The sequence below is a fragment of the Callithrix jacchus genome, chromosome 5, assembly GCF_049354715.1.
Source record: "Callithrix jacchus isolate 240 chromosome 5, calJac240_pri, whole genome shotgun sequence".
NCBI classification, from domain to species: Eukaryota; Metazoa; Chordata; class Mammalia; order Primates; family Cebidae; genus Callithrix; species Callithrix jacchus.
In genome coordinates this window covers 63,006,024-63,033,860 of record NC_133506.1, presented here as the reverse complement: position 1 = coordinate 63,033,860, position 27,837 = coordinate 63,006,024, and the positions used below count along the sequence as shown (strand labels likewise).

Genomic DNA, 27,837 nt, shown 5'->3' with positions numbered 1-27,837 from the left:
GGGCAGTTCTAATCATATGATTGGTGTTTAAGTACATTTTAGTTCTTTAAAAGTACTATGGAAAAAAGAGGGCTGAGATAAAAAGCATAACAAATTTTTAAAACAAAATAATTCTTACTTTGATTTTCAAAAAAAACTTTAAGCCAAAGGAAGAAACTCAGGTTCAGATGAACAGGTATGGCTCATTTTATTCAACATTTAGATTTATATAATGCATGTAAATCAGGCATTCCCAATGATTAATATTAGTACATAAGACTGTTATATATTTTCAGAAGGGCAGTTTAAGCTTACCTTTTACTATTTTCTACCTTGAGAAATGCTTTTCTTTGAAAGGGGGGAGAAAAAGCTTCCACTGAGATCAAGTCCTAATACTTCAATTTTAAATCTCTCAGGCTTACTCAGGCTGGGCAGCTAAACATGAAGTTTTTAAGTATGGAAGAAACCTGAGCAATATAATATATATAATAGCTATTCAGCTTGTGTTTGACGAATACATTGATTAAATGGACAAACATAGTTGAGAAGTGCAATATTTTTAAAGAAAACTCCTGTAAAGTAGAGCAACACTTTTTTTTTTTTTTGAGACGGAGTTTCGGTCTTGTTACCCAGGCTGAAGTGCAATGGCCCGATCTCAGCTCATTGCAACCTCCGCCTCCTGGGTGCAGGCAATTCTACCTCAGCCTCCTGAGTGGCTGGGATTACAGGCATGCTCCACAATGCCCAGCTAATTTTTTGTATTTTTAGTAGAGACGGGGTTTCCCCATGTTGACCAGATGGTCTCGATCTCTTGACCCCGTGATCCGCCCGCCTCCTCCTCCCCACAAAGTGCTGGGATTATAGGCGTGAGCCACCGCACCCGGCCTGCAACACTTTTGCAATAGTAATAACCATTTTTATTTGCTCCTGGCTCACGGAGAGGCCTGGGACCCCGACCCTTCCAAGGTTTCCCCATCCGGGGTGCCATGGAGCCTGTGGGCACCAGAAAGCCCGGGCCCCCGACAAGACGGTGCGCCCGCCTCCTTGGCCTGGCCATTACCTATTCTCATTGTCCCTCTTGTCCACGCCAGGGCCTCCGGGCACCAGGATGCACTCCAGCCCGGGGACGTCGCCCAGCCAGGCAGCTCTGTGGGGCTCGTCGAGATCTTTCGGGTCGACGCGGTACTGAGGCGGGGCGAAGACTTCCGCTTCACGCTTCCTTCTGCTGAGCGACCTGTCGGGCCGCCAGCTGGCGAGGGAGCCCAGGGCCATTGGTCCTCCGGGCGCCCGCCTCTAAATGTCCTCCTCATGGCGGAGACTGCCGCCTTCCGAGACCCCTCAGCCCCTCCACACCCCTCCCCGCTTTTCTCCACCCCGGGAGGCCAAAAGTAGCGAGTTACTGCCTTGGCCACAACCTCCCAGGAGGAAAGCTCGCTGTTTCCAATCAGTGAAAGGAGCACCTCCGAGCCAAGTAAGAAATGTCAAGCCAAGCGACCACCGCCAAGCCTCACGGGTAACGGCAAGGCACGCAGGTAACGGCCAAGCCCTCGCGTGTGACGTCACCGCACTTGCTGAGGCTCCCGTGACATCACTGCACCTGTGCACACAGGCCCCCGCCTCCCAGAGAAAACTCCTTGGCCATAGGTGGCGCTGCAGCTCCGGCGCCGGCCTGGGCTGGCGGGTCCTTCCGGGTGGCGGCGTCCAGCCTACCTGTCATCGGGGAGTGCCGCCTCACAGCGCCGCGGCGCACCTGCTCCTCGGCTTCCTCAGTTCAGGCGTGCGGACCAGTTCCCGCCCCTGTGCCGCCACCGCAGCGGAGTTGCCAGGACACAAGCCGAGTCAGGCGGCTGGGTCAAAGCGAGCTGCCCGCCCGGCGGGAAGAGCCTGCCCGACGCCACTGCCCGCCCAGCTCCTACTTGGCCGGTGCCGAAGCAAGGGGACCAGTTCTGGGCATTCCGCTGCCTGGGGATGGGGCCGAGCAGCGGCTCCCCGCTCTGAGCCGCAGCCGCCGCGCGCGTCTGCCCAGAGGCTGTGCGGCTGGCAACCCGATTGGGTCGGGGAATGCCAGGTGCTGCTGGGGTCACTGGCCTCTAATCCGTCCTGTCCCTGCAGCCCGCGAGCACTAGTGTCGGTCGGGCGCAGTGGCTCACGCCTGTAATCCCAGCACTTTGGGAGGCCAAGGCGAGGGGATCACTTGAGGTTAGGAGTTCGAGGCCAGCCTGCCCAACAAGGTGAAACCCCGTCTCTACTAAAAATGGAAATAGTTGGGCATGGCGCACCTGTAATCCTAGCTACTTGGGAGGCTGAGACAGGAGAATCACTTCAACCCAGTAGGGGGTCGAAGTGAGCCAAGATTGCACCACTGCACTTCAGCCCCGGCAACAGAGCAAGACTCCCTCTGAAAGAAAAGTGGCAAAGGAGACTCTAGAAAGTACTCAAATACTAATTCTTGAGGACAGTGAAGATAAAGCATTATGAAAAACAGATTTTGTCACTGAAGCCTCGGGGCATTAGCCTAGGTCCTGCATTGCTCACCCACAGAAAGCCAATCACAGAAATGAGTATTGCCAAAGAAGAAGGCTTTAATCAGGTGTTGCAGCCGTGGAGTTGGGAGCTCAGTCTCAAATCCATCTCTGACCAACTAAAATTAGGTATTTGTAGTATAGCAAGGAAGAAATGTAATTATGTATAAGAAAACATGAACTAGGGAGGGGTAAGGAAGCAATCATTTAAAAACTATCTTCACTTTGCCTCCTCAATCTTGGCATGATTCCCCCTATGAGTGGTTTCCAGGGTCTCAGTTGGCATTTAGTCACACATGACATTGCACATATTGTGTGCACATCTGCACAGCTCAGCAGCATCCTGGGTAGGCCTTGAAAGGCAATCTTCATGAGCCTGTGGCCTCAGCAATAAAGCTGGAAACGGGAAGCGGAGGAGCCAGGAGCCCAGTCCTCTGCGGAAAATTCCAGCACAACCCGCAAGAGCAGCTGCAGTGAAGACTGTGACCCAACAAGGAATACATGGATGAAGATGCTGGTTTGAAAACAGACTCAGTGTAAGCATGGCACTTTGAGAAAATATTAATGATAAATGTCACCAAGGGAAAAAAATCATCGGACAGAAACAAAATATATTTATTAGAAATAGTCGTTTATCATACACTCTCCTGTGAATAAAGACATCTAATAAGCATGTCATATCCTAACAGTGCTGGGTACAATCTAGTGTGCTCTTTAATAGACACGAGGCCACAGATGTATCAACTGCATTCAACTAATGTAGTTAAAATTTGTATGCTACTCAGGATGCTACAGATTTAGCAAAACTCTAACTTGGGTTAGAGGAGTGAAACGCCCAGTGGCATTGGTAGCTATTCGAAATGCTTCTAAAATGGCTGTGAGGTTATATCCTTCACTGCATGTCTGGTAGGTCATCTCAAAATGTCACTCGAGCTTTGGAAGGGTGATAATTATTGCTGAACTTGGCAGGGGTTCTGCATGTAGGGGCGTGAGTCCTCCATCTCCACAAGCCGCCCCTCAGTGGGGAAGAGGAGGGGGAGACTAAGGGAGTCTCTGTGGGCAGCAGGTAAAAGAACATGGGAGAGATTCCTCACCACTGGATGGCTTGCCCCTGGGGATGTGTGTTTTTGTCTAACACCCACCAGCATCTACTTGCGTTAGTCTCTACAAAAGTTGTAAAACAACAACTGAATGAAAAAGGGAAACAAAAGACTTATATTGTTTTTGAAATGAGAAGGGACTAGGATAAGAAGTTCCTGAGAATGTTACCCCCACAAGGCGGGGGCCATGGGCTACACTCAGACAGGAAAAATTCAATCCATGTTCGACGCAGAGAACAGCAACTTCTCACCTCGAAAAACTCCCCCACTCTATTGGGGCTTGCATGTTGCAGATGTCTTTTCATGTAAAATTTACACATTAAAAAAAGAATCTGCAGAACAACCAAAGAATTTTAAATGACTATGTACTGGCTGAGGGAAGATGGAAAGAAATGTGGTTTTTGTAGCCTCTGAAAGTCTCAGGATAGAAACTGGGAATGGCATACACTGCTAAAGAAAAGGTAAGAGCTCACCTTGTTTTCCCAGTTTATCAACTTTCCACCTTCACCTGGTGCTCTAAGCTCTGTTAAAAACACCTAAAAACCCTACCCCTTGGCCTAGTTGTGGTGGGACTGCCTCCCCCAGGTCCTGCACCTCCATGCCAGCCGATGGCTTAGGGGAGCCTACTTGCTGCTGTGCTAGAAGGCCTATTCCTACAGCCCTGAGGCCATCAGTCACAGCTCCAGAAGCCCAGCAGAATCTGCCCTTCCCCTAAACACCATGTGTATTTCTTTTGTGTGTGTGACAGGGTCTCGCTTTTTTACCCAGGCCAGAGTACAGTGGCACAACACAGCTTACTGCAGCCTCCAACTCCTGGGCTGTGATGCTCCTGCCTCAGCCTCCCAAGCAGCTGAGACTACAGATGTGTATCACTGTACTCAGCTAATTTAAAAAAAAATTTTGGGCCAGGCACGGTACCTGTAGTCCTAGCACTCTGGGAGGCTTAGGCAGGCAAATCACTTGAGGTCAGGAGTTCAAGACCAGCCTGGCCAACTTGGTGAAACCCTGTTTCTACTAAAAATAAAAAAATTTGCTAGTCTTGGCGGCATGTGCCTGTAATTTCAGCTACAAAGGAGGCTGAGGCAGGAGAATTGCTTGAACTTGGGAGGCGGAGTTTGCAGTGAGCCGCGATCACGCCACTGCACTACGGCCTGGGCAACAGAGTGAGATGCTTTCTAAAAAAAAAAAAAAAATTTTTTTTATAGAGTCAGAGTCTCGTCATGTTGCCTAGGCTGGTCTCAAAATCCTGGGCTCAAGCAGTCCTCCCACCTCAGCCTTCCAAAGTGCTGAGATTACGGGCATGAGCCCCATGTGTATTTCTGTGGACAGAACATGGCATTCCTCTTCTACATGCACATTCACTGGCAGAGAAAATGGTAGTTGGGGAATCTCCTTAAGTTATAAAAATAAATTGCACATGGCCTTTCACGTTTCTTTCCTTCTTTTTAATCTAAAGAGCAGGATACAGACAAAAATGGGAAGTTTGGCCACTGTGATTGGCAACTTGGGATCCCATTGGAGAGGGGCTGGTATGGCCTCAGTGTGAAGGGAGGGAAACCACAACACCATTGCTCAAAGTTGGTTCTAGATGGTTTACATGTAATCACTCAAAACAGAGCCAATCACAGGCCAGGTGCGGTGACTCATACCTGAGTGAGCTGAAATAGCGCCACTGGCACTCCAACCTGGGCAACAGAGCAAGACTCTGTCTCAAAAAGCAAACAAAAAACAGCCAGGCACAGGGGCCCACGCCTGTAATCCCAGCATTTTGGGATGATGAGGCGGGTGGATCACTTGCAGTCAGGAGTTCAAGACCAGCCTTGCTAACATGGTGAAACCCCCGTTACTAAAAATACAAAAAAAAGTAGCCAGGTGTAGTAGTGACACCTGTAAACCCAGATACTTGGGAGGCTGAAGCAGGAGAACTGCTTAAACCTGGGAGGCAGAGGTTGCAGTGAGCTGAGACTGCACCACTGCACTCCAACCTAGGCAATAAGAATGAAACTCTGTCTCAAAATAAAAAAATAAAAATAAAAAACCAGGCCAATCACAGAAAACACCTACCCCACTCTGGGTATCCCAAGGCAGCAACTGCCTCCCCACACAAAACCCTGGAGTAATTCCAGCTAAACTCAACTACTTTGGATATTACTTCCCCTACTTTACTGGTGGGCAAAGTAGAAATGCAGGTTAATAAAAAATGCTTCAGACAAGTGCCTGAAGCAGCCGAAGTAATAACTTACAGGTTGAATTGGTTCTGACTGTATCTCAAGTTTCATTTAAATACAAAGGCATGGGTGATGTAATGACCATCGCCAAAAAGCTGCTCAGGAGCTCCCACAGGCTGCCTGCCTTGGGGCTGCCAGGGAAAGGTGTCTGCCCCTCAGTACTTCACGCAGCTATGCTTCAGTCACCTAAAGAACCTTCAAAACACGTAGACTGCATCTCTGGTCCCATTTCATAGTTCTGAGACAACCAACTGGGGCAGCCAGGAGTTTTCAAATGGTGCCCTGCAGGTTCTGATGCAGAGCCACAGCTGGGATGCACTAACAGGGCTGGGGCGGAGTCTCTCGTCTCAAGGTGGCTTGAGAATCAGGGATCCCCTGACCCGTGCAGCCCAGCGGCCACCTCTGCAAAGGTCTGGCTTGGGGCGGGGGCGGGGGGGCTGAGTTCCTGCTTCTCCAGGAATGATAAGGGGCTGGACCTGCAGCCTCTAGAACTTGGCTCTGAACCAGTGGCTCAGATCAGCAATCAGAGATGTACTTTGAGTAGTAATGGTAGTCACTGTCATTTGCAGTGACTCACTAGAAGTATGATCATTTGTTGGAGGGGCACTAACAGGCTATTTGGCACTTAAAACAGCAAGGGATGGGCATTACCCATTTCCCTCAACCACCTGTATGAGCCACACCCTTACTCGCTGTGTAGTGCACATAGATCTGCCCAGAACACCGCAGAGCCACCAGATGGGCACCCAGGCCAGACTGAGCTCTTCTGAGGGGCTGGGGTGACTCCGGGGAGGGCTCTGCTGCCACTTGAGGAGAACAATAGGGTGTCAGGAGCAACTGCATTCTTCTTTGTTGATTATAAGTGGGCCCTCACCACCCACCCCCAAAGGCTTCTTTTTCCCATGCCAACATAAGAGGCCTGGGGAAGCACTGAAGGCCAAGTCAGTCCAGAGCTGAAATGCTGTTGAAATTTGCTGTCAGCCCAGCATCACCAGAAGCACATGCCCTCAGCCAGCTCAACCCTGCAAAGCAGACACAGGCCATTCCCACACACGTGACCTCCTGTCAAGTTCTGTGGGGGACAATCCTGTGTGGGTATGAATGAATGGGAGGACAAAGTTGGGGGCAATGAGGACTGCATTTTCCCTAGTGTGAAAGCTGCCAGCCGCTTGGGACCACACAGACTGTGGTGGGCAGAGGTGTGGGGCACCTCCCAGGGACCCTCTAGCAAAGCAGCCCGGGGCTCTCTTGCATTTGCACAGGCTTTCCTTTTGCTACAATGAACCAAATAAGGAACTGTGAGAACTAAAAATCAATAAAATTCTAGGTGTTAACATTGTTACCTAGAACTCCCACCTTTCCCCAAAAGGCTGAGTGAGCACATGCTTCCAGGTTGCCCTGGAATAAATGTTTATTTTTTTGTGTTCTGTTGGTTTTTATTTTGGAGGGGAGAAAGGAGGAAGGTTTATAGGGGCAAAGTTTTGCTTTTTGTTTATTGTTTTTTTTGAAACAGGGTCTGGCTCTTTCACACAGGTTGGAGTGCAGTGGTGCGCTCATAGCTCACTGCAGCCTTGAATTCCTGGGCTCAAATTATCCTACTGCCTTGGCTTCCTAAAGTGCTGGGATTACAGCCACGAGCTACCACACCCAGCCAAGGGCAAAGGTTTCATAAAGGCAAAGCCAGGATACTTTTAACAACGAAAACAACCAAAAGACTGATTTGGAGATGCTGTTTGTCTGAATTTCTGCAGATGATGTGTTCAGTCACCCAGTGTAATCAGCAAAACAATCCTGGGTGTGGGGTCTTGGTCTGGAAGGAGGCAGGCTGCCTTCTTTAGAAGCATCCTGAGGGAGAACAAAGTGTCCCCAATTTACCGTCCAGCTGGGGTTTGCATTTGAGACAGGTACACCGTGGGACCCACTCTGTTTCTTATTTGGGTGTGGGTCCACTTGGATTAAGCCTGTCTTTTAAGTCTAGGCAGCTGGGTGGTGGGCAGAGTAGGGTCAGTGGACAGTGATCAGGCACTGCAGTAGGTGGCAGTGGTGGCTACTCCGGGCCCTCCAGGGTTACGTCTCAAAGTACTTGTAGATTTGGGCCACATACTGCATCACGCTCTGCCAGTCGGGCCGGTCCGTGTACAGCATCTCGCTGAGTTCCTGCAGCGGAAGGAAATGGAGGACAGGCAGGACATCACAGACCCCTTCCCCTCTGGGACTTCAATCCAGGTTAGGGCTTACACTGCCTGGAAACCCTCCACTTACATAGAATGTGAAGGCCAGCACAGGTGGTGCTGAAAGTAATAAATTAAAGGCCCTTTCCTCCCACTTATTCAGGAGATACTATTCCTTTCCAAAAAATGGAAAACACGATTTCCCACCATTTTCATCTTTTAACCATAGGACGGCATTTAACAAGTTTTAAAAAGCAAGTCACCCATAATTTGACTGTTAAAATGATTTCCAAGTTTCTAAATTGCATTTGAATCTGCACTTCTAATTCCCCAGGCTCTCAGCACAGTGCACGTGCTATTATGTGGACTGATCATTTCACACCTGGGGCCCTGTGCTGCTATGCCATTCTGCGGGCTACCATTCTAGTGGATGTGCACTATCTAGGGAAACTGCTGTCTACAAGGGACATGGAGCAGTGTATGCTCACCTCATCACCACCACAGACTTTGCGATAAGCATCTTTGTGCAAGATTGTTTCCTTCTGTCAAACTAGTTCCTCAAGATAAATTCCTGAGGGTGGGATTATCACAAAAGTCTTGAAGCAATTTCAAATGTAATTGTTTTACCAGCATTATGTGTTACCATTTAACTTTTTTATTGTTATTTAATATAGTTTGTGATTTTTTTTGCTTCTTTTTATTTTTACTTTTGCTAATTTGCTGGTTTTGACAGACTGATTTATTTTTGTTCATTTTGCAAGTAAGCTTGTGATGAACATGCCTTAAGTTAAGTCCAGGCCAGAAAGGGAAGGACAAGAGGGTAGGCATCCTGTCAGGCACTTAGTCAAACTTTTCTGAAATTTGTGCCACTGGACATATTTAGTAATTAACTTTGGGGTTGAATTTGGATTCCTGTGCGATTACCAGAGAATAGTAGGAAAGGACCCTGATGTAAAGCCAGAAGCAGAGATGCCATGGAAAAGTAAGGCTGAACTTAGCACATCTGTCCCTTGATTCAACATCTGAACAGACTTCACCTATTCTGCTCCCTGGTGATGCTAAAAAATTATCAGCATATCACTAGTTATGGAAAGGAGTGGAAGAGGAGTTGGTAGAACATTCCATGCAGGACAACTAAAAAAAAAACAACACACTTTCACACAAGGATAGAATGTCTCCTTCTACCTATACTGCTGTAGTCATGACTGCACACAGACTGAGGCCTGGCAAGCTAAAATCCTTACCAAGGAGGGTTGCTAACATGACTTACAGAAACAAAGTGATGAAGAATTTAGCATGCAATTTGGGAGACAGATGAGCTCTGGGAAAAGAAGGGATGGCTACGAATGCAAGAGAGAGAGCACACTGTTCACTTTCCTCTGTATGATGGAAAGGGTGTGTCTTTAATCTCAGGGACGACTCAGAAGTTTAATCAATATTCAGTTGTGAGCAGACAATCTTACATGCTTGAACTTAATAATAATAGAACTAAAAATATTTAGCACATTGTTAACGTCACATTTGAGAAATTTGTGAAAGTATATTTTGTACATTTCAGAAGACAGAGTTTGCTGCATTAGTTACAATCTTATAGTGCACGGCCTTTGTTTGAATTAGTAGTTAAGACTCTCCAAAAGATACCAGACCAAGATGATTTCACTTGTGAATTCTATCAAATACTTAAGGAAGAAATAATACCAATTCTACACAATCTATTCAAAACAGGGAAGAGGGAAGAACACTTCCCTACTCATTCTGTGATACCAACATTATCCAGATACCAAAACTAGACACAAACATTACAGGAAATCTACATGCCAGTTTCTCATGAGTACACGCTAAACTGAATCCATTAATCTATAAAAGTATAATAAATCATGATCAAGTGAGGTTTATCCCAGGAACACAAGGCTGGTTCAACATTTGTAAACTGATGTAATTCATCACCTTAAATAACTGAATGAGAAAAAACACATGATGAAATCACCAGATGAAGAAAAAGCATTACACAAAATTCCACAACCAAGACAGTTTTTATATGTGGTGACCTTCAACAACTAGGAATAGAAGGGAACCCCTTTTACTTAATAAAAAATATGTACAAAAAACCAACAGCTCATATCATACTTAATGGTGAAAGACTTGAACACTCCCTCATAAAATCAGGAACAAGGCAAGGATACCCTTTCTCATCTGTCCTGTTTAAAACTGTACTGGACTATAAGTAATTCCAGCACTTTGGGAGGCCAAGGCAAGGGGATCACCTGAGGTCAGGAGTTCAAGACCAGCCTGGTCAACATGGCAAAACCCCATCGCTAGTAAAAAAAAAAAAAATTAGCTGGGCGTGGTGGTGGGCACCTGTAATCCCAGTTACTAGGATTACAGGTGTAATCTAAGTAGGCTGAGGCAGGAGAATCACTTGAACCCAGGAGGTGGAGGTTGCAGTGAGCCAAGATCATGCCATTTTACTCCAGCCTGGGTGACAGACAAGACTCTGCTCAAAAAACAAAAACAAAAACAAACCAAAAAAATTGTACTGGAAGTTCTAGCTAGTGCAAAAAGGCATGAAAAATAAATGGCATGCAGATTGCAAAGGAAGACATAAAACTGTCTTTATTTGCAGATGACATAATTGTTTAGAAAATCCCAAAGCATTTCCATGCAGGTTTAGCAAAGTCAGATACAAAGTCAGTATACAAAAGTTAATTGCTGCCCTATATACGATTGAACAACTGGATTCTGTAATAAGAAAAAACAATGTTATTTTCAATAGCACCAAAAAAAAGAAAAAAACAACTAAGGTCTAAATCTAACAAAATATGTGCAGAAGGTGAACATAGCTGTCAGGTGGTTGAGAGTATGGGCTCTGGAGCCGCTTGCCTGACCTTGCCTCTTACCTTTCCTGCTCATAAGCCACATGCCTCAGTTTCCCCCTGTAGAGGGCATCCATCTTAAGGACCTCTGTAAGGGTCCAACAAGTCCACGCAAGAAAAATGCCCAGAATGGTAAATAGTCAATACACACAGTAAATACAAAAAACATTGCTTTTCATACAATCAAGTAGAAATTAGCTATTTAAGCACAGCTCATCAAGTTTATACTTGCAGAGTAGGCCCAGCCACACCTTAAGAATTGCTGTGTGGTGACCTCCTCCATGGAAGCATGCAGCACCCAGCCCTGCAGCAGCTGTCCTGGTGGGCATGCTGGCACTCAGTGAGCAACAGCCCTCACGGACTACATGGCCTGGTAATGACACAGCAGCCCTGGGGCACATATTCTGGCTGTTTAATGACAGTGATGTCACATATCCTCCCAAATGAAATTCCTTTCCCGAGGAGTTGCTTGCACCTGCAATTGGACTGGCTAAGATGCTCTCCTTACACGGTGGCTGAGGAAGAACAATTTCTAGTATCTGGGAAATACTACAGAACTTCACTTTTAAAGATCCCAACATTTCACACCAGTCAGAATGGCTCCTGATAAAAAATCAAAAAGTAACAGATGCTGACAAGGCTGTGGAGGAAAGGGAATGCTTATACACTGCTGGTGGAAATGTAAGTTAGTTCAGCTACTGTGGAAAGCAATTTGGAGATTTCTCAAAGAACTTAAAACAGAACTACTATTTGATCCAGCAATCCCATTACTGGCTATATATACAAAAAAAAAAAAAAGAAATCGTTCTACCAAAAAGACACATGCACTTATGTTCATCACAGTGCTAGTCACAATAGCAAAGACATGAAATCAACATAGATGCCCATCAACAGTAGTCTGGATAAAGGGCCTATAATCCCAGCTACTAGAGAGGCTGAGGCAGGAGAATGGCTTGAACCTGAGAGGTGGAGGTTGCAGTGAGCCAAGATCACACCACTGCACTTCAGCCTGGGTGACACAGAGAGATTCCATCTCAAAAAAATTTTTTTTTTTTAAAAAGGGAGCAGTTATTTCCCAAGGCCACTCCTCAATTGTAATAATAAGGCCATGTTGTGTGGAGGCCAGTGCATAGGCTTCGAAGTCACAGAGGTGAGTTCAAATCTTGGCTCTGACATATTCTATCTTGGGTATCATGGTCAAATTGAATATACAGCTGGGATTACAGGTGCCCACCATCACACCCGGCTAATTTTTTGTATTTTTAGTAGAGACAGGGTTTTGTAATGTTGGCCAGTCTCAAATCCTGACCTCAGGTGATCCACCCACCTCGGCCTCCCAAAGTGCCAGGATTACAGGCGTGAGCCACCATGCCAGGCCAGAATTGTATCTCATTTTTATTTAAGCTTAGATTTTCTCGATCCCTAATGAGATTGAACATCTTTAAAACTGCTCATTGACCATTCCTGATCTTCTTTTCTGAACTGTCTATTCCAGCCTTTGATAATTTCCTACTAGGTTGTATTTTTATTACTGAGTAGCAGAAATTTTTAATGGATTAACTGTCTTATCTTTGACTTTTCTGTAGTCTCATTACAATACATCTGGATGGATATTTTTGTTTTATTTATCCTGCTTGAGATAAATAAAGAATCTGTGGACTCTTCCATTGTCCTTTCATCATTCAGGAAAATTTTCAGACATCGTATCTTCAAAATTATCTCCATTCCATTCTTTCCATCCTTTTCATATCAGGAATTCCCTTTGGGCATGGGACATGGCCATCGTCTCATTTTTTCAGCCATGTTTCTTAAACTCTGAGACAGACCCTATTAGTTAGATAGCCCAAGAGTAATTCCCAAGCTCTCTCTCCCTTGCAGGCTTCCCACTAAAGAAACTGAAAAATGTTATGTGCTCACTTCCTCAAATGCCCTTGCAGCTGGAGACCATGTAACAGAGTACCGCCAAGGAGCTGGAGAAACCCAAGGAGGCTTTTATTTTCATTCTTTAAAGGGAAAAGACAGGAGACACTTGCTCTATCTCTTCTCCCTTCTTCCTACCCTGTAGATGAAAGTGATGTCTGAAGTTTGGGAGCCACCTTCAACCACAAAGGAACAAGTATGGAGACAAAAGAAACAGATTAAAGATGGTGATCATGAAGAAGAGACACTCTGGGACTTTGAATGTAATACTGAGTGGTGAACCAAACCTAAAACTACTGTTGCTAAAAAAGAAAATTAACATTTTATGGTTTAAGCAACTGCCAGTTGGGTTTTCCCTTTACTGAGGTTGAACACATATTAATTCAACTTTACCATTATATTTTATAGTTTTTAATGTCTCTTTTATATTTTGGATAATTTCCCTATATTTATTTTCCAATTTAGTAGTTCTCTCTTCTGCTGTATCTATTCAGTTTGGCAACACATATTGTGGTCTTAATTCTAAATTTTCATTTCTAGAAGTGTTATTTGATTCTTTAAAAAAATATTTTAAAAATGGAATCATTCTTTCTTTGTGATTTATATTGCTCCTTTTATCTCTTTAATATGTTTAAATAGTCTTTTTGTTGCCTCTTATTTATCATCTCAAGTTCTGACACATAATCCTTTTGTTTGCTGTATCTGCTGACTAGCTCAGGTAGATCATTTTTCTCAAGTGTTTTGTCACTTTTTAGCAGCCACTGTAGTATCAGCCCAGGGGCTTCCTGCATCCGAGAGTATAAACTAAGGGCTTCATGCAGCACAGATTTTATAAATTTGGGCTCTAAATCTCACCTGGCCCTTTTCCTTTCCTTGCAAAAGACTTTTTCTTTTTTCTCTCTCCTTTTCCTCTCTCTGAGCGCATGTGCACATGCGTATACACACACACACACACACACACACACACACACACGTGGAGACCAGCTTCCTTATCACCTCCCTGGACTGGCTGGTGGAGTTTTAAAGATTTCTGCTTTCACTAAGAAGAGCAGCATGTTGTAAGCCTTGGCTTTATACAGGCATGGGTCTTGGTGCTTGCCTGGCCCCCTGCCCCCTGCCCACCCCTGCCGGCTTTTGCAGGCTCAGCCTATGCCTGGTTTCTGCTTCATTTTACATTTCTGGCATCTGGGTATTTCCCATTCTTCCTTGAGAGGTCAGCTATATGTTGATTTTTTAAAAATAGCATTTTATTCAGATTTCTAGGTGCTCTGAACAAGAGGGCTCTAATAATAATTCAGTCCACTGAATTATTATTGTGTGTTTCCAGAACTGAAATTTGTCCATATGAAATCGTATGTGACTGAAAACCTCTTAGAGTTGAAAATTTCTAAATCATATGTGATTAGATCAACTGGATAATTCTATATTAGGTATTGAGGGCAAGAGCTTTCAGCAAACAGATGTCAATGTTCTACAAGAAATTGTTTATTAGCTGCCATAAAGCTATTTTTCATACAATTAAAATAAAGTATCACAAGAATACAAAATAGGATACCTACCAGGCTGGGTTTGATGCCTACACTTTCAGCTGCTTCAAATGCCAACAATAGATTCTTCTTCTAGGTTAAAAAGACAAACAGATTGGAATCATTAATTTAAAATATACAGCTTTTTCCAGGAAAGAACATCAACTGATACTCCCATATAAATTATGCACTATTATAAAACAAAAAATAATAAGTCAAGTGTACAAAATACGATCTCAGTTTAAGAAAAAAAATAAAGAGGTTGCAACTGCACCAAAACCAACATTACTGACTGACACCTGTCAGAGACAAATTTTTGTTTACCTCTGTCAGGATTTAGGTAATTTATACTTTGCAAGATTTATGGGGCTGGGCGTGGTGGTTCACACCTGTAATCCCACCACTTTGGGAGGCTGAGGCGGGTGGTCACCTGAGGTCAGGAGTTCGAGACTAGACTGGCCGATATGGTGAAGGCCTGTCTCTACTAAAAATACAAAAAACAGCCAGGCATTGTGGTGGGTGCCTGTAAGCCCAGCTACTCCAGAGGCTGAGGCAGGAGAATCACTTGAACCCGGGAGGCAGAGGTTGCAGTGAGCTGAGATTGCGTGATTGTGCTCTTGTGCTCCAGCCTGAGCAACAGAGACTCCACCTCTGAAAGATAAATAAATAAATAAATAAATAAATAAATAAATAAATAAATAACATTTATGGCATACATATTCTATTGTATAACAAAGCTGCTTGATAAGCAGGGCCTGGAGTGGACCTCAGCAGTCGTACAGCAGAGGGGCTAGACTGTTAGAAGGAAAACTAAGTAACAGAAATACTTCATCGTCAACAATCTGAGCATCCACTCAGAGACCCAATTGAAAAGTCAGCAACTACTCAGACGACAGGTAGATAAATCCACAAAGATGGGAAGAAACCAGCGCAAAAAGGACAAAAATACCCAAAACCAAAACACCTCACCTCCTAGAAAGGACCAAAACTCCTCACCAGCAAGGGAACAAAGCTGGACGGAGAATGAGTGACGGAATCAGACTTCAGAAGGTGGATAATGAGAAACTTCCGTGAGCTAAAAGAACATGTTCTAAATCAATGCAAAGAAACTAAGAACCTTGATAAAAGATGCGAGGAAATGATAACAAGAATGGACAACTTAGAGAGGAATATGAATTAATTGAAGGAGCTGAAAAACACAACACGAGAACTTTGCAAAGCATGCACAAGTTTCAACAGCCGAATTGACCAAGCAGAAGAAAGAATATCTGAAGTCGAAGATCAACTCAATGAAATAAAACGAGAAACCAAGATTAGGGAAAAAAGCACAATAAGGAATGAACAAAGTCTCCAAGAAATGTAGGACTATGGAAGAGACCTAACCTATGTTTGATAGGTGTTTCAGAATGTGACGAAGAGAATGAATCCAAGCTGGAAAATACTCTTCAGGATATTATCCAGGAAAATTTCCCCAACCTAGCAAGGTAGGCCAATATTCAAGTCCAGTAGATACAGAGAACATACAAAGATATTCCGCAAGAAGAGCAACCCCAAGGCACATAATTGTCAGATTCACCAGGGTTCAAATGAAGGAGAAAATACTAAGGGCAGCCAGAGAGAGAGGTCGGGTCACCCACAAAGGGAAGCCCATCAGACTCACAGCAGATCTCTCGGCAGAAACTCTACAAGCCAGAAGAGAGTGGGGGCCAATATTCAACATTCTTAAAGAAAAGAACTTTCAACCCAGAATTTCATATCCAGCCAAACTAAGCTTCATAAGTGAAGGAAAAATAAAATCTTTTGCAAACAAGCAAGCACTCAAGAGATTTTGTCACCACCAGGCCTGCTTTACAAGAGCTCCTGAAAGAGGCACTACACATAGAAAGGAACAACCAGTACCAGCCATTCCAAAAACATACCAAATGATAAAGAGCATCAACAAAATGAAGAATCTGCATCAACTAAAGGGCAAAACAGCCAGCCAGCATCAAAATGGCAGTATCAAATTCACACATAACAATATTAACCCTAAATGTAAATGGGCTAAATGCACCAATCAAAAGATACAGACTGGTAAATTGGATAAAAAACCAAAACCCATTGGTGTGCTGTATCCAGGAAACCAATCTCACATGCAAGGATACACAAAGGCTCAAAATAAAGGGATGGAGGAAGATTTACCAAGCAAATAAAGAGCAAAAAAAAAGCAGGAGTTGCAATTCTCGTCTCTGATAAAATAGACTTTAAAGCAATAAAGATCAAAAGAGACAAAGAAGGTCATTACATAATGGTAAAAGGATCAATACAACAAGAAGAGCTAACGATCCTAAATATATATGGAACCAATACAGGAGCACCCAGATATATAAGGCAACTTCTTAATGACTTACAAAGAGACTTAGACTCCCACACAATAATAGTGGGAGACTTTAACACTCCACTGTCAATATTAGACAGATCAACCAGACAGAAAATTAACAAGGATTTCCAGGGCTTGAACTCAGATCTGGAACAAGCAAACCTGATAGACATTTACAGAACTCTCCACCCCAAATCCACAGAATATACATTCTTCTCAGCGCCACATCACACCTACTCTAAAATTGACCACATAATTGGAAGTAAAGCACTCCTCAGCAAACGCAAAACAACCGAAATCATAACAAACAGTCTCTCAGACCATAGTGCAATCAAGTTAGAACTCAGAATTCAGAAACGAACTGAGAACCGCACAGCTTCATGGAAACTGAACAACTGGCTCTTGAATGTTGATTGGATAAACAATGAAATGAAGGCAGAAATAAAGAAGTTCTTTGAAACCAACGAGATTGATGACACAACATACCAGAATCTCTGGGACACATTTAAAGCAGTATCTAGAGGAAAATATATAGCAATAAGTGCCCACATGAGAAGAGTGGAGAGATCCAAACTGACACCGTATCATCAAAATTGAAAGAGCTAGAGGAGCAAGATCAAAAACACTCAAAACCTAGCAGAAGGCAAGAAATAACTAAGATCAGAGCAGAACTGAAGGAGATAGAGACACAAAAAACCTTTCAAAAAATCAATAAATCCAAGAGCTGGTTTTTTGAAAAGATCAACAAAATAGACCACTAGCCAGACTGATAAAAAAGAAAAGAGAGAACAACCAAATAGATGCAATAAAAAATGATAAAGGGGAAATCACCACAGATTCCACAGAAATTCAAACTATCATCAGAGAATATTACAAACAACTCTATGCACATAAACTAGTAAACCTGGAAGAAATGGATAAATTCCTGGACTCCTGTGTCCTCCCAAGCCTAAACCAGGAGGAAGCTGAAACTATGAATAGACCAATAACAAGGTCAGAAGTCGAGGCAGCAATTAAGAGCCTACCACACAAAAAAAGCCCAGGTCCAGACGGGTTCACAGCCGAATTCTACCAGACACACAAAAAGGAGCTGGTACTATTCCAAATAATCCAAAAACAGGGAATCCTTCCCAAATCATTTTATGAGACCAACATCATCCTGATACCAAAACCCGGCAGAGACTCAACAAGAAAAGAAAACTTCAGGCCAATATCCATGATGAACATAGATGCAAAAATCTTCAATAAAATACTGACAAACTGACTGCAACAGCACATCAAAAAACTTATCCATCATGATCAAGTAGGATTCATCCCGGGGATGCAAGGCTGGTTCAACATACGCAAGTCTATAAACGTAATTCACCACACAAACAGAACCAAAAACAAAAAGCACATGATTATCTCAATTGACTTACAGAAGGCATTTGACAAAAATTCAACAGCCCTTTATGCTAAAAACCCTCAATAAACTCGGTATCGATGGAACGTATCTCAAAGTAATAAAAGCTATTTATGACAAACCAACAGCCAATATCATACTTAATGGGCAAAAACTGGAAGCATTCCCTTTGAAATCTGGCACTAGACAAGGATACCCTCTCTCACCACTCCTATTCAATATAGTACTGGAAGTTCTAGCCAGAGCAATCAGGCAAGAAAAAGAAATAAAGGGTATTCAAATAGGAAAGGTGGAAGCCAAATTGTCTCTATTTGCAGATGACATGATAGTATACCTAGAAAGACCCCATCGCCTCAGCCCAAAAACTCCTGAAACTGATAAGCAACTTCAGCAAAGTCTCAGGATATAAAATCAATGTACAAAAATCACAAGCATTCCTATACACGAATAACAGACTTAAAGAAAGCCAAATCAAGAACGAACTGCCATTCACAATTGCTACAAAAAGAATAAAATACCTAGGAATACAACTAACAAGGAACGTAAGGGACCTCTTCAAGGAGAACTACACACCACTGCTCAACGAAATAAGAGAGGACACAAACAGATGGAGAAACATTCCATGTTCATGGTTAGGAAGAATCAATATCATGAAAATGGCTATACTGCCTAGAGTAATTTACAGAATCAACGCTATCCCCATCAAGCTACCATTGACTTTCTTCACAGAACTGGAAAAAACCACCATGAACTTCATATGGAACCAGAAGAGAGCCCGCATAGCCAAGTCAATTCTAAGCAAAAAGAACACAGTGGGAGGCATCACACTACTGGACTTCAAACTATACTACAAGGCTACAGTAATCAAAACAGCATGGTACTGGTACCAAAACAGAGATATAGCCCAATGGAACAGAACAGAGGCATCGGAGGCAACACAACATATCTACAACCATACAATCTTTGAAAAACCTGACAAAAACAAGCAATGGGGAAAGGATTCCCTGTTTAATAAATGGTGTTGGGAAAACTGGCTAGCCATATGCAGGACCCCTTCCTGACACCGTACACTAAAATTAACTCCAGATGGATTAAAGACTTAAACATAAGACCTGGCACCACAAAAACCCTAGAAGAAAATCTAGGCAAAACCATTCAGGACATAGGAGTAGGCAAGGACTTCATGACCAAAACACCAAAAGCATTGGCAACAAAAGCCAAAATAGACAAATGGGACCTAATCAAACTCCACAGTTTCTGCATGGCAAAAGAAACATTCATGAGAGTGAATCGGCAACAAACAGAATGGGAAAAAATTTCTGCAGTTTACCCATCTGACAAAGGGCTGATAACCAGAATTTACAAAAAACTCAAACAGATTTACAGAAAAAAAACAAGCCCATTCAAAAATGGGCAAAGGATATGAACAGACACTTTACAAAAGAAGACATATATGAGGCCAACAAACATATGAAAAAATGCTCATCATCACTGGTTATTAGAGAGATGCAAATCAAAACCACATTGAGATACCATCTCACGCCAGTTAGAATGGCGATCATTAAAAAATCTGGAGACAATAGATGCTGGAGAGGATGTGGAGAAAAAGGAACATTTTTACACTGCTGGTGGGATTGTAAATTAGTTCAACCATTGTGGAAGACAGTGTGGCGACTCCTCAAGGCCATAGAAATAGAAATTCCATTTGACCCAGCAATCCCATTACTGGGTATATATCCAAAGGACTATAAATCATTCTACTATAAGGACACATGCACACAAATATTCATTGCAGCACTGTTTATAATAGCAAAGACCTGGAACCAACCCAAATGCCCATCAATGATAGACTAGACTGGGAAAATGTGGCATATATACACCATGGAATATTATGCAGCAATCAAAAATGATGAGTTTGTGTCCTTTGTAGGGACATGGATGAATCTGGAGAACATCATTCTCAGCAAACTGACACAAGAACAGAAAATGAAATACCGCATATTCTCACTCACAGATGGGTGATGAAAAATGAGAACACATGGACACAGGGAAGGGAGTACTACACACTGGGGTCTATTGGAGGTAACAGGGGAGAGACAGCGGGTGGGGGGAGGGATAGCCTGGGGAGAAATGCCAAATGCGGGTGAAGGGAAGGAAGGCAACAAAACACACTGCCATGTGTATACCTATGCAACTATCTTGCGTGTTCTGCACATGTACCCCAAAACCTAAAATGCAATAAAAAAAGTCGCTTGATCATGATACTATATCAAAAAATTATCAAAGTAATATATGCATATATTATAGTATATATAGATTGTATTTAAATCGAATGAAAACCATTAAATCGATGTTCCTTCAATCCTGGTGCTTCAGAGAACTACCTTTTAATTTCTGCTTAGTTGTGAATTATTTCCATATCTCTGTAAATGCTTACACAACTACTACTTGATTTCTAAAATGAAGGCATTTTCAACGGACTTCCTCCAGGACAAATTCCTCCAGTTCCTCCAGGACTCAGGCATCATGCATCTGCCTCCTCCTTGCCCTGTAGTCACATAGCTAATTTTAGTGCCCTATTAATATTAGCTATGTTTGTGACCTTAAATAATATTCTCAAACTTCTATTTTTTTGTCCCATTGATGTGATGTGGACACGACTTCCTTACTCCACTTTGTATGTCAGGAATAAATCCCCCCATCTTCCCTCCACCTGCTCAAGTTGTAAATTGCCACAGCTGAAAACATTTGCTTCCTTCTCTGGAAGCACATTTAAGTCCTCTGTGGTCTCTGACCAGAATGATTCTGGAAGGTGAAAACCACAAGCAGCATCACAGAAGGCAGCTCTGGGCACATGTCCTCATCAGTTCCACCACTGTGACCTGTGCCACTCAAGGCTTCATTCAAAGGACTTCCTCTGTTACTCTACCAATTGTCCAAAATCACCCTACGTTTTAGTGTGCTCTGGATTTGGACCCTGCCTTTCTTCAAAAGTTTGGTTCTCTCCTATAATTTCTGCTTGTTTGGGGTTTTCCTTACTAGGAGGAGGACTTCATGCCTCCTTCTCATCTCACTCACTGTAACCTCCACCTCCTGGGTTCAAGCAGTTCTCTTGCCTCAACCTCCCTTCTCATCCGGCCTCTTGCCCATTCTGATTGTTGCCTGTAAGTCCTAACATTCTCCTCGTGGCCTCACCATTCAATTCTGACACAGAGAGACTGCCTCATAGACACACTGAACTGTGGCTTCCTCACACAGCCTCTCGTCTTCTCCTTTATCACAGCCTCAAGCTCTTAATCATCCCATCATTCTATGAAACCCTTCACCCCCAAGCCCTCCAGAACCTCATTGATTTTTGGATTTTACTCCCATTTTATTGCCTAGGTTTCCTTCATAAGAAGGAATATGGGGAGATACATTTTCTGGATGCAATTGTGTATGAAATATTCCCTCTTTTTTTTGAGACAGAGTCTTGCTCTGTCACCCAGGCTGGAGTGCAGTGGCTCGATCTCAGCTCACTGCAACCTCTGCCTCTCAGGTTTAAGTGATTCTTGTTCCTCAGTCACCTCAGTAACTGAGATTACAGACACACACCACCACACTCAGCTAATATATATACACATGTTTTTTTTGGTATTTTTAGTAGAGAAGGGGTTTCACTATGTTGACCAGGCTGGTGTTGAACTCCTGGGCTCAAGTGATCTGCCTGCATCAGCCTCCTAAAGTCCTGGGACAAGTGTGAGCTATGGTACCTGGCCATCATGTTCCTCAGCAGAATTTCTTCTTCTGTTTTTTTTTTTTTTGAGATGGAGTCTTGAGTCTCACTCTGTTGTCCCAGGAAGGAGTGCAGTGGCACAACCTCGATTCACTGTAACCTCCGCCTCCTGGGTTTAAGCAGTTCTCTTGCCTCAGCCTCCCTAGTAGTTGGGACTACAGACACCTACCACCATGCCTGGCTAATTTTTGTATTTTTAGTAGAGGTGGGGTTTCACCATATTGGCCAACCTGGTCTCGAACTCCTGACCTCAGGTGATTCGCCTGTGTATGCCTTTCAAAACTGCTGGGATTACAGACATGAGCCACTGCACCTGGCCAAATTTCTTAATTTTGTTTAGATATTATATGTAATTGTATATTTTAGATTTCATACTTCATTTTATACCCTTTTCCATTTCCCCATTTCTTCTGTGTTCAATATCTGTTGTGAAAACACAAGGGGAGCCAGATGTGGTGACACGCATCTGTAATCCCAGCTACTCCAGAGCCTGAGGTTGGAGGATCCCTTACTGAAAACTGTCTCGAAATACCTTGAAATAATATACAGGGTGACATGGAATATAGAGAGGAGGTGCGTTTTTTATTCACAACAGTGACTATTCATTTTTGCAGCAGCAGAACATCTGTGACCAACTGTTATTATCCTAACCTCTTTCATTTGATCACTGTGCAGAGGCCAGCTGGGAGACAGAAGCCACAGATAAGCAGCAGCTCTGAAGGGACTCACATCCCCCATGGGCTGTAAGCTTCAGTTGCAGCTCGACCCACAGGAGCTGGGCAGGGTGACATGGTCACTGCTTCAGTCTGCCGTGGTCGGGGGGGGGAGGATGGTGCAGGCTTGGGACCTTCCAGTTCCAGGACAGCATTAGTGCCCAACTAGTGGGAAAACTCTGTCATCAGCCGGGCTCAAGGGCTTGTTCTAGTTGGGCCTTGCACTCAAAACCGATGGGAGAAAGGATGCCAATCCTAGAGCTCCCCCTCTCAGGGTCATGCTTCATTTCAGACACTGGCACAAGCACACTCCATTCCAACACCCGAGTCCATCTGGACTAAGAGAGTTGCATAGGCTGCAGGTGAATACCCTTATTATTGAAAACAATAAAACAAAACAAAAATGGCCAGGCACAGTGGTTCACACCTGTAATCCCGGAACTATTGGGAAGCCAAAGTGGGTGGATCACCTGAGGTCAGGAGTTCGAGACCAGCCTGACCAATATGATGAAACCTCATCTCTACTAAAAATATAAAAATTAGTCAGGCATGGTGGTGTGTGCTTGTAGTCCCAGCTACTCGGGAGGTGAGGTAGGAGAATCACTTGAACCTGGGAGGCAGAGGTTTCAGTGAGCTGAGATGGCACCACTGCATTCCAGCCTGGGTGACAGAATGAGACTCAGTCTCAAAACAACAACAAAATGACGAAACCTTCCATGGACTGGAAATCACACTCTGTGATCATATAACTCTTTACTATCATAGAAGATATGCTTGCTGGTTTTTATCAGAAATTCCCTACTTAACACCAATGTCAAACAGACATAGTTTAATTGCTTCCATCCAGGTGGGGAGCTCATAATTTCTATATTTCCTGGGCTATCAACAATTCTATCATATACTTTTTAGATTTTGTTTTTAATAGTTTTACAAACATTAAAGAAAGATTTCTCTTGGTGTCCTTTGTGATGTATGTGTAACTTAAAAAAAAAAAAAAAAGCCCTGGCACTGAGCACACAGGAGAACATGGCTGCAGGCTGGGGTGGACAGATATGCCTCTCATCCTGATGACACAGGGTGTGTGCTACATTCACATCTGCGTGCTCCCTATGAAACCCAGCTTCTAACACGATTCTTTTAGGAAAATTTCCCTGCTCTTTCCCTCTTCTGCTCTAGTAAGAGTTCTCCTATGTGCTCAGTTTTATACTGTATGGGTTTGCCTGTTTTGACACGTTATTTTGAAAACCTGTACCTGTAACTGTGATAGATATGACCTCTCTCACCAAAAAGAATGCCAGCATCCCCCAGCGGAAGCCATACACCAAGAAGTGGTGAAATGTCACTGCAGCCACTGTGGCTCCTCTGGAATGTGGCCAGGATGGGGCATTTAGGAAGCAGGAGGCTGGGTTCCTTCAGGGAGAGGCAAACAGGCTATAATCAGCAAACAGAATCCTAGGCTCTGGGACACAACCCAATTCAAGATTATTGTGAAGTCAAATAGACCCTAAAATGAAAAATGCCGGACATCCAGGGCTGATTGAGACTCTCATCACAGACCTGCAGTCTTCTACACGCTCCCTGGTGGTTGGGTGATCGGTCTGGGGAAGAAATTCAACCCTGCAGGTAGGGAACAGGGGCCTATGCCATGGCCTCAGCCTGACCCATTGCATGCTGCCATGGCTGCAGGAGGCTTGGGCAGGTGGTGGAGCCTCTGTGCTCAGAATCGCAGAGACTAGTGCCAGACACAGGGGCTCCAGCCCAGGAGGCATGGCTTGCCATTCGGAGCCTGAGAGCAAACATCTTTAGGTCCATAATTTTCCAATAGAACCGTGCTGATTCGAGGACAAAAAGGCCAATCTATCTGGATGACTGCAGGGAGAGATGCACAAGCACTGTCAGGAGGACGTGGGCGTGTACCTGTGTGGGCTCCACCCAGCAGTGTTAGGAAGGCCTTCTGACTATTTTCAGTGCTTTTATGCCCACTATTTCCTCAGTTATCTCCACAACATCATATCAGAAAAGCAGAGACTAAGACATCAATGAATGCATAGATCACACCTTTGACCCGTGAAGCCGCTGCAGCCCGTGGCCCCAACTTAGGCCGCCTCTCTGGCTGCTCCTTTCCGGTCCCCTTTGCTGTGTCCTCCTCTTCTACCTCCACGACAAACACTGGGGTTCCCAGGTGTGTTCCTTGGTCCTCCCTCTCTATGCTTCCCTAAGACCAAGGGGCTAGATGCTCTCCTTCACTCTGATGGCTTTAAATTCCATTTGTGCCCATGGTGTCCAACATGGCAGCCACACATGATGTGGCTATTTAAATTAAAATTTGATTTAATGTAATTCAATTGAGCTAGTCAGCAGATATAGTCTTCAGTCACACTTGCCACATTTCAAGTGCTCAAGAGCAGGTGTGGTTGGTGGTTGCCCCGTGGGCAGTGTAGATAGAGAATGTTCCCATCATCTCAGGAACCTGCATTAGATGGCATGAATCTCTTCATGGACAACCCCAGATATGTGTTTCCAGCTCTGTTCTCCCATCCCAGCTTTGGATTTGCTATGCAGTCACCTGCCTGCCATTGCCACCTGCATTATTTCACAGCACCTCCGACTTCACATGATTTAAACACAACCTTTCCCCTAGAATGTTTAATAATCCTGTCCAGCCTGCTTCACAAACAAAGCATCACAGAAAAGTAATTTAAAGATTTTAATACATTCTGTGATGGTTAATTGCATGTGTCAACTTGGATAGGCATGGTACCCAGATATTTGGCCAAATATTATTCTAAATGGTTCTGTGAATTCCTTTTTTTTTTTTAAGACAGGGTCTCTGTCACCCAGCCTGGAGAGCAGTGGTGTAATCACAGCTTCAAACTCCAGTGTCAAGTGATTCTCCCACCTCAGCCTCCCAAGTAGTTGGGACCTCAGATGTGTGCAACCAAGCCAACTAATAAAAAATTTTTTTTCTGTAGAAATGGGGGTCTCCCTATGTTGCCCACGCTGATCTTGAACTTCTGGGCTCAAGCGATCCTCCTCTCTCAGCCTTCCAAAGTGCTGGGATTGCAATTTTGAGCCCCTATGCATGGCTTAATATTTAAAGTAGTAGACTCTGAGCAAAGAAAAAGACCCCACTTAGTGTGTGTGGGCTCATCTAATCAGTTGAAGGCCTGAATAGAAAAGGCTAACCTTACCCAAGAAGGGGGAATTCTGCCAGCAAATGGCCTTCACATTGGGACTGCAGCATCAGCTCTTCCCTGAGTCTCCAGCCTGCTGGCTTCTTACCCTACAGATTTTGGACTTGCTAACTTCTATCATCTACACATACACATACACACACACACACACACACACACACACTCTCTCTCTCTCTCTCTCTCTCTCTCTCTCTCTCTCTCTCTCTCTCTCTCTCTCTCTCTCTCTCTCTTGGTTCTGCTTCTCTGGAGAATCCTAACACTTTAAAAAATTAAATTACTTTGCTCAGTTATTGTCATTGCCATGACCATTCTCTGGACTTTATTTGAATCCTGATGTGAGATAATCAAAACAGAGCTTTTAAACATTTATCTATACCCTCCCCATCTCAGAAAATGGCCCTGTCTAACTAGATGCTAGGGCATCATCTTTGACTCCTTCCTCTCCTCCTCCCCTACAACCAATCTGTCACAAAGTCCAGTTGATTCTATCTAAGACATATTTTGAATCTTTCCATGTCTTTCCATCTGCATTGCTACCACCCTCGTGGTTAGTGAGTGAGGCCAAACCAGAGCTGTGGGGAAGCTCTGTGGGTTCTGCCTCCTCGGGTCAGCCCAGCTGTGGGGTTCATCTCCCTGACTTCCCTGGATCATCACAGCCTCTCTGCCCCCCTAACCACATCCAGTCAATCAGCCTTCTTCCACAGCCTGTGACAACACCAACACGTTCCCTTACTGCAACTGCTCTGTCACCCTGGCTCTGCACTGCTGCCTCCTCCACCTTCCAATGCCAGTATATTTTCTTTCTTTTTTTTTTTGAGATAGAGTCTTGCTCTGTTGCCCAGGCTGAAGTGCAGTGGCATGATCTTGGCACACTGCAACCTCCGCCTTCCGAGTTCAAGCAATTCTCCTGCCTCAGCCTCCCAAGTAGGTGGGATTACAGGTGTGTACCACCACGCCCAGCTAATTTTTGTATTTTTAGTAGAGACAGGGTTTCACCATGTTGGCTAGGCTGGTCTCGAACTCCTGACGTCAGGTGATCCACTTACGTCAGCCTTCCAAAGTACTGAAATTATAGTTGTGAGCCACTGTGCCCAGCCTGGATGCCAGTTTTGACATCACTGCTGTAGTCTCCATGGTCTGAATGTGATCCCTGTCACTCACTCTCACAGTGCTGAGTTTCTCTCTGGACTCTGATGACTCATCCTTGCTCATTTGTAATTTTACTTACTATAAGTCTACCCACTTGCTTATTGTCTGCCTACCTCATGAGGGTGCAGAACTTCTCTATTGTTGACTGTTGTCTTACTGTGGTGCCCGATGCTTGACAAGAGATTCTTGAGTGACTGAGAGCAGGATCCAGCACAGCATTTTCCATAGTATGCTCTGTGGGACATTTTGTAGGAGGTTCTAGGCCAGGAATTGGCAAACTGCTGCCCATGGGCCAAATCTGGCTCATAGCCTGTTTTTGTAAATAAACTTTTGTTGGGACACAGCCATGCCCATTCATTTACAAAGCAATCAATGGCATCTTTAGCCGGATGGTAGAGTTGAATAGTTGTGACTGAGACCAACTGACCCACTGAGCCTATCACATGGCCCTTAACAGGGAAAATTTGCTAACCCTTGTTATGATGATTGTAGTAAAATAAACAAATGTAAGTAAAGAGGTTATGTGGATCTGATCTATGTTGGGTTAAACAGTCACATAGATTTCTTAATGGAGGACTTCTTGAAGTCTTTAATGCGTTAATAGGCACCATGCTCTCTAAAAATGTGAAGCAATATACATTGTCCCAGACTTATATGAGCAGGATATTCTTTTTGTTGGTGCTTGCTGGTTCTTTGGAATAGGCTTTGAAAAATGCTGGCCAAGGTCTTGAAACCATGAAGGTAAGATTCCTGAGACGGGAAGCTGAGGAGTATTTGCTGAGGATGGGGTTCCACAGTGTAGTCACACATTCAGGAGTTATCTGTACCTGGTATCAATATCCCAACTTCTACTTCAGGCCTGTAAGCACCCCCTACACTGGGGTTTATCAATTAGGAATCCCCCTGCATTTCCTAGAAGGTAACCA

The 27,837-nt window shown here is 44.0% G+C and overlaps 1 protein-coding gene across 31 annotated transcripts in view; it reads right to left on the bottom strand.

Annotated features, from left to right (window-relative positions):
• Nucleotides 1-27,837, bottom strand: part of SPECC1 (sperm antigen with calponin homology and coiled-coil domains 1) — a 498,473-nt gene that overhangs the window by 118,286 nt on the left and 352,350 nt on the right. For 8 of the 31 annotated variants that reach the window (XM_078372281.1, XM_008996338.4, XM_078372287.1 and 5 more), the window contains 3 exons: nt 27,025-27,221; nt 14,353-14,412; nt 3,096-7,986 (listed from right to left, as the gene is read on the bottom strand). In XM_078372281.1, coding sequence (XP_078228407.1) covers nt 14,370-14,412; nt 27,025-27,221 — 240 coding nt within the window. In that variant the 3' untranslated portion in view covers nt 3,096-7,986; nt 14,353-14,369. Of the gene's footprint in view, nt 1-3,095; nt 7,987-14,258; nt 14,413-18,588; nt 23,979-27,024; nt 27,222-27,837 lie in introns of those variants that run through there. The other 23 variants (XM_054256956.2, XM_078372283.1, XM_078372291.1 and 20 more) reach the window with 7 other exon arrangements.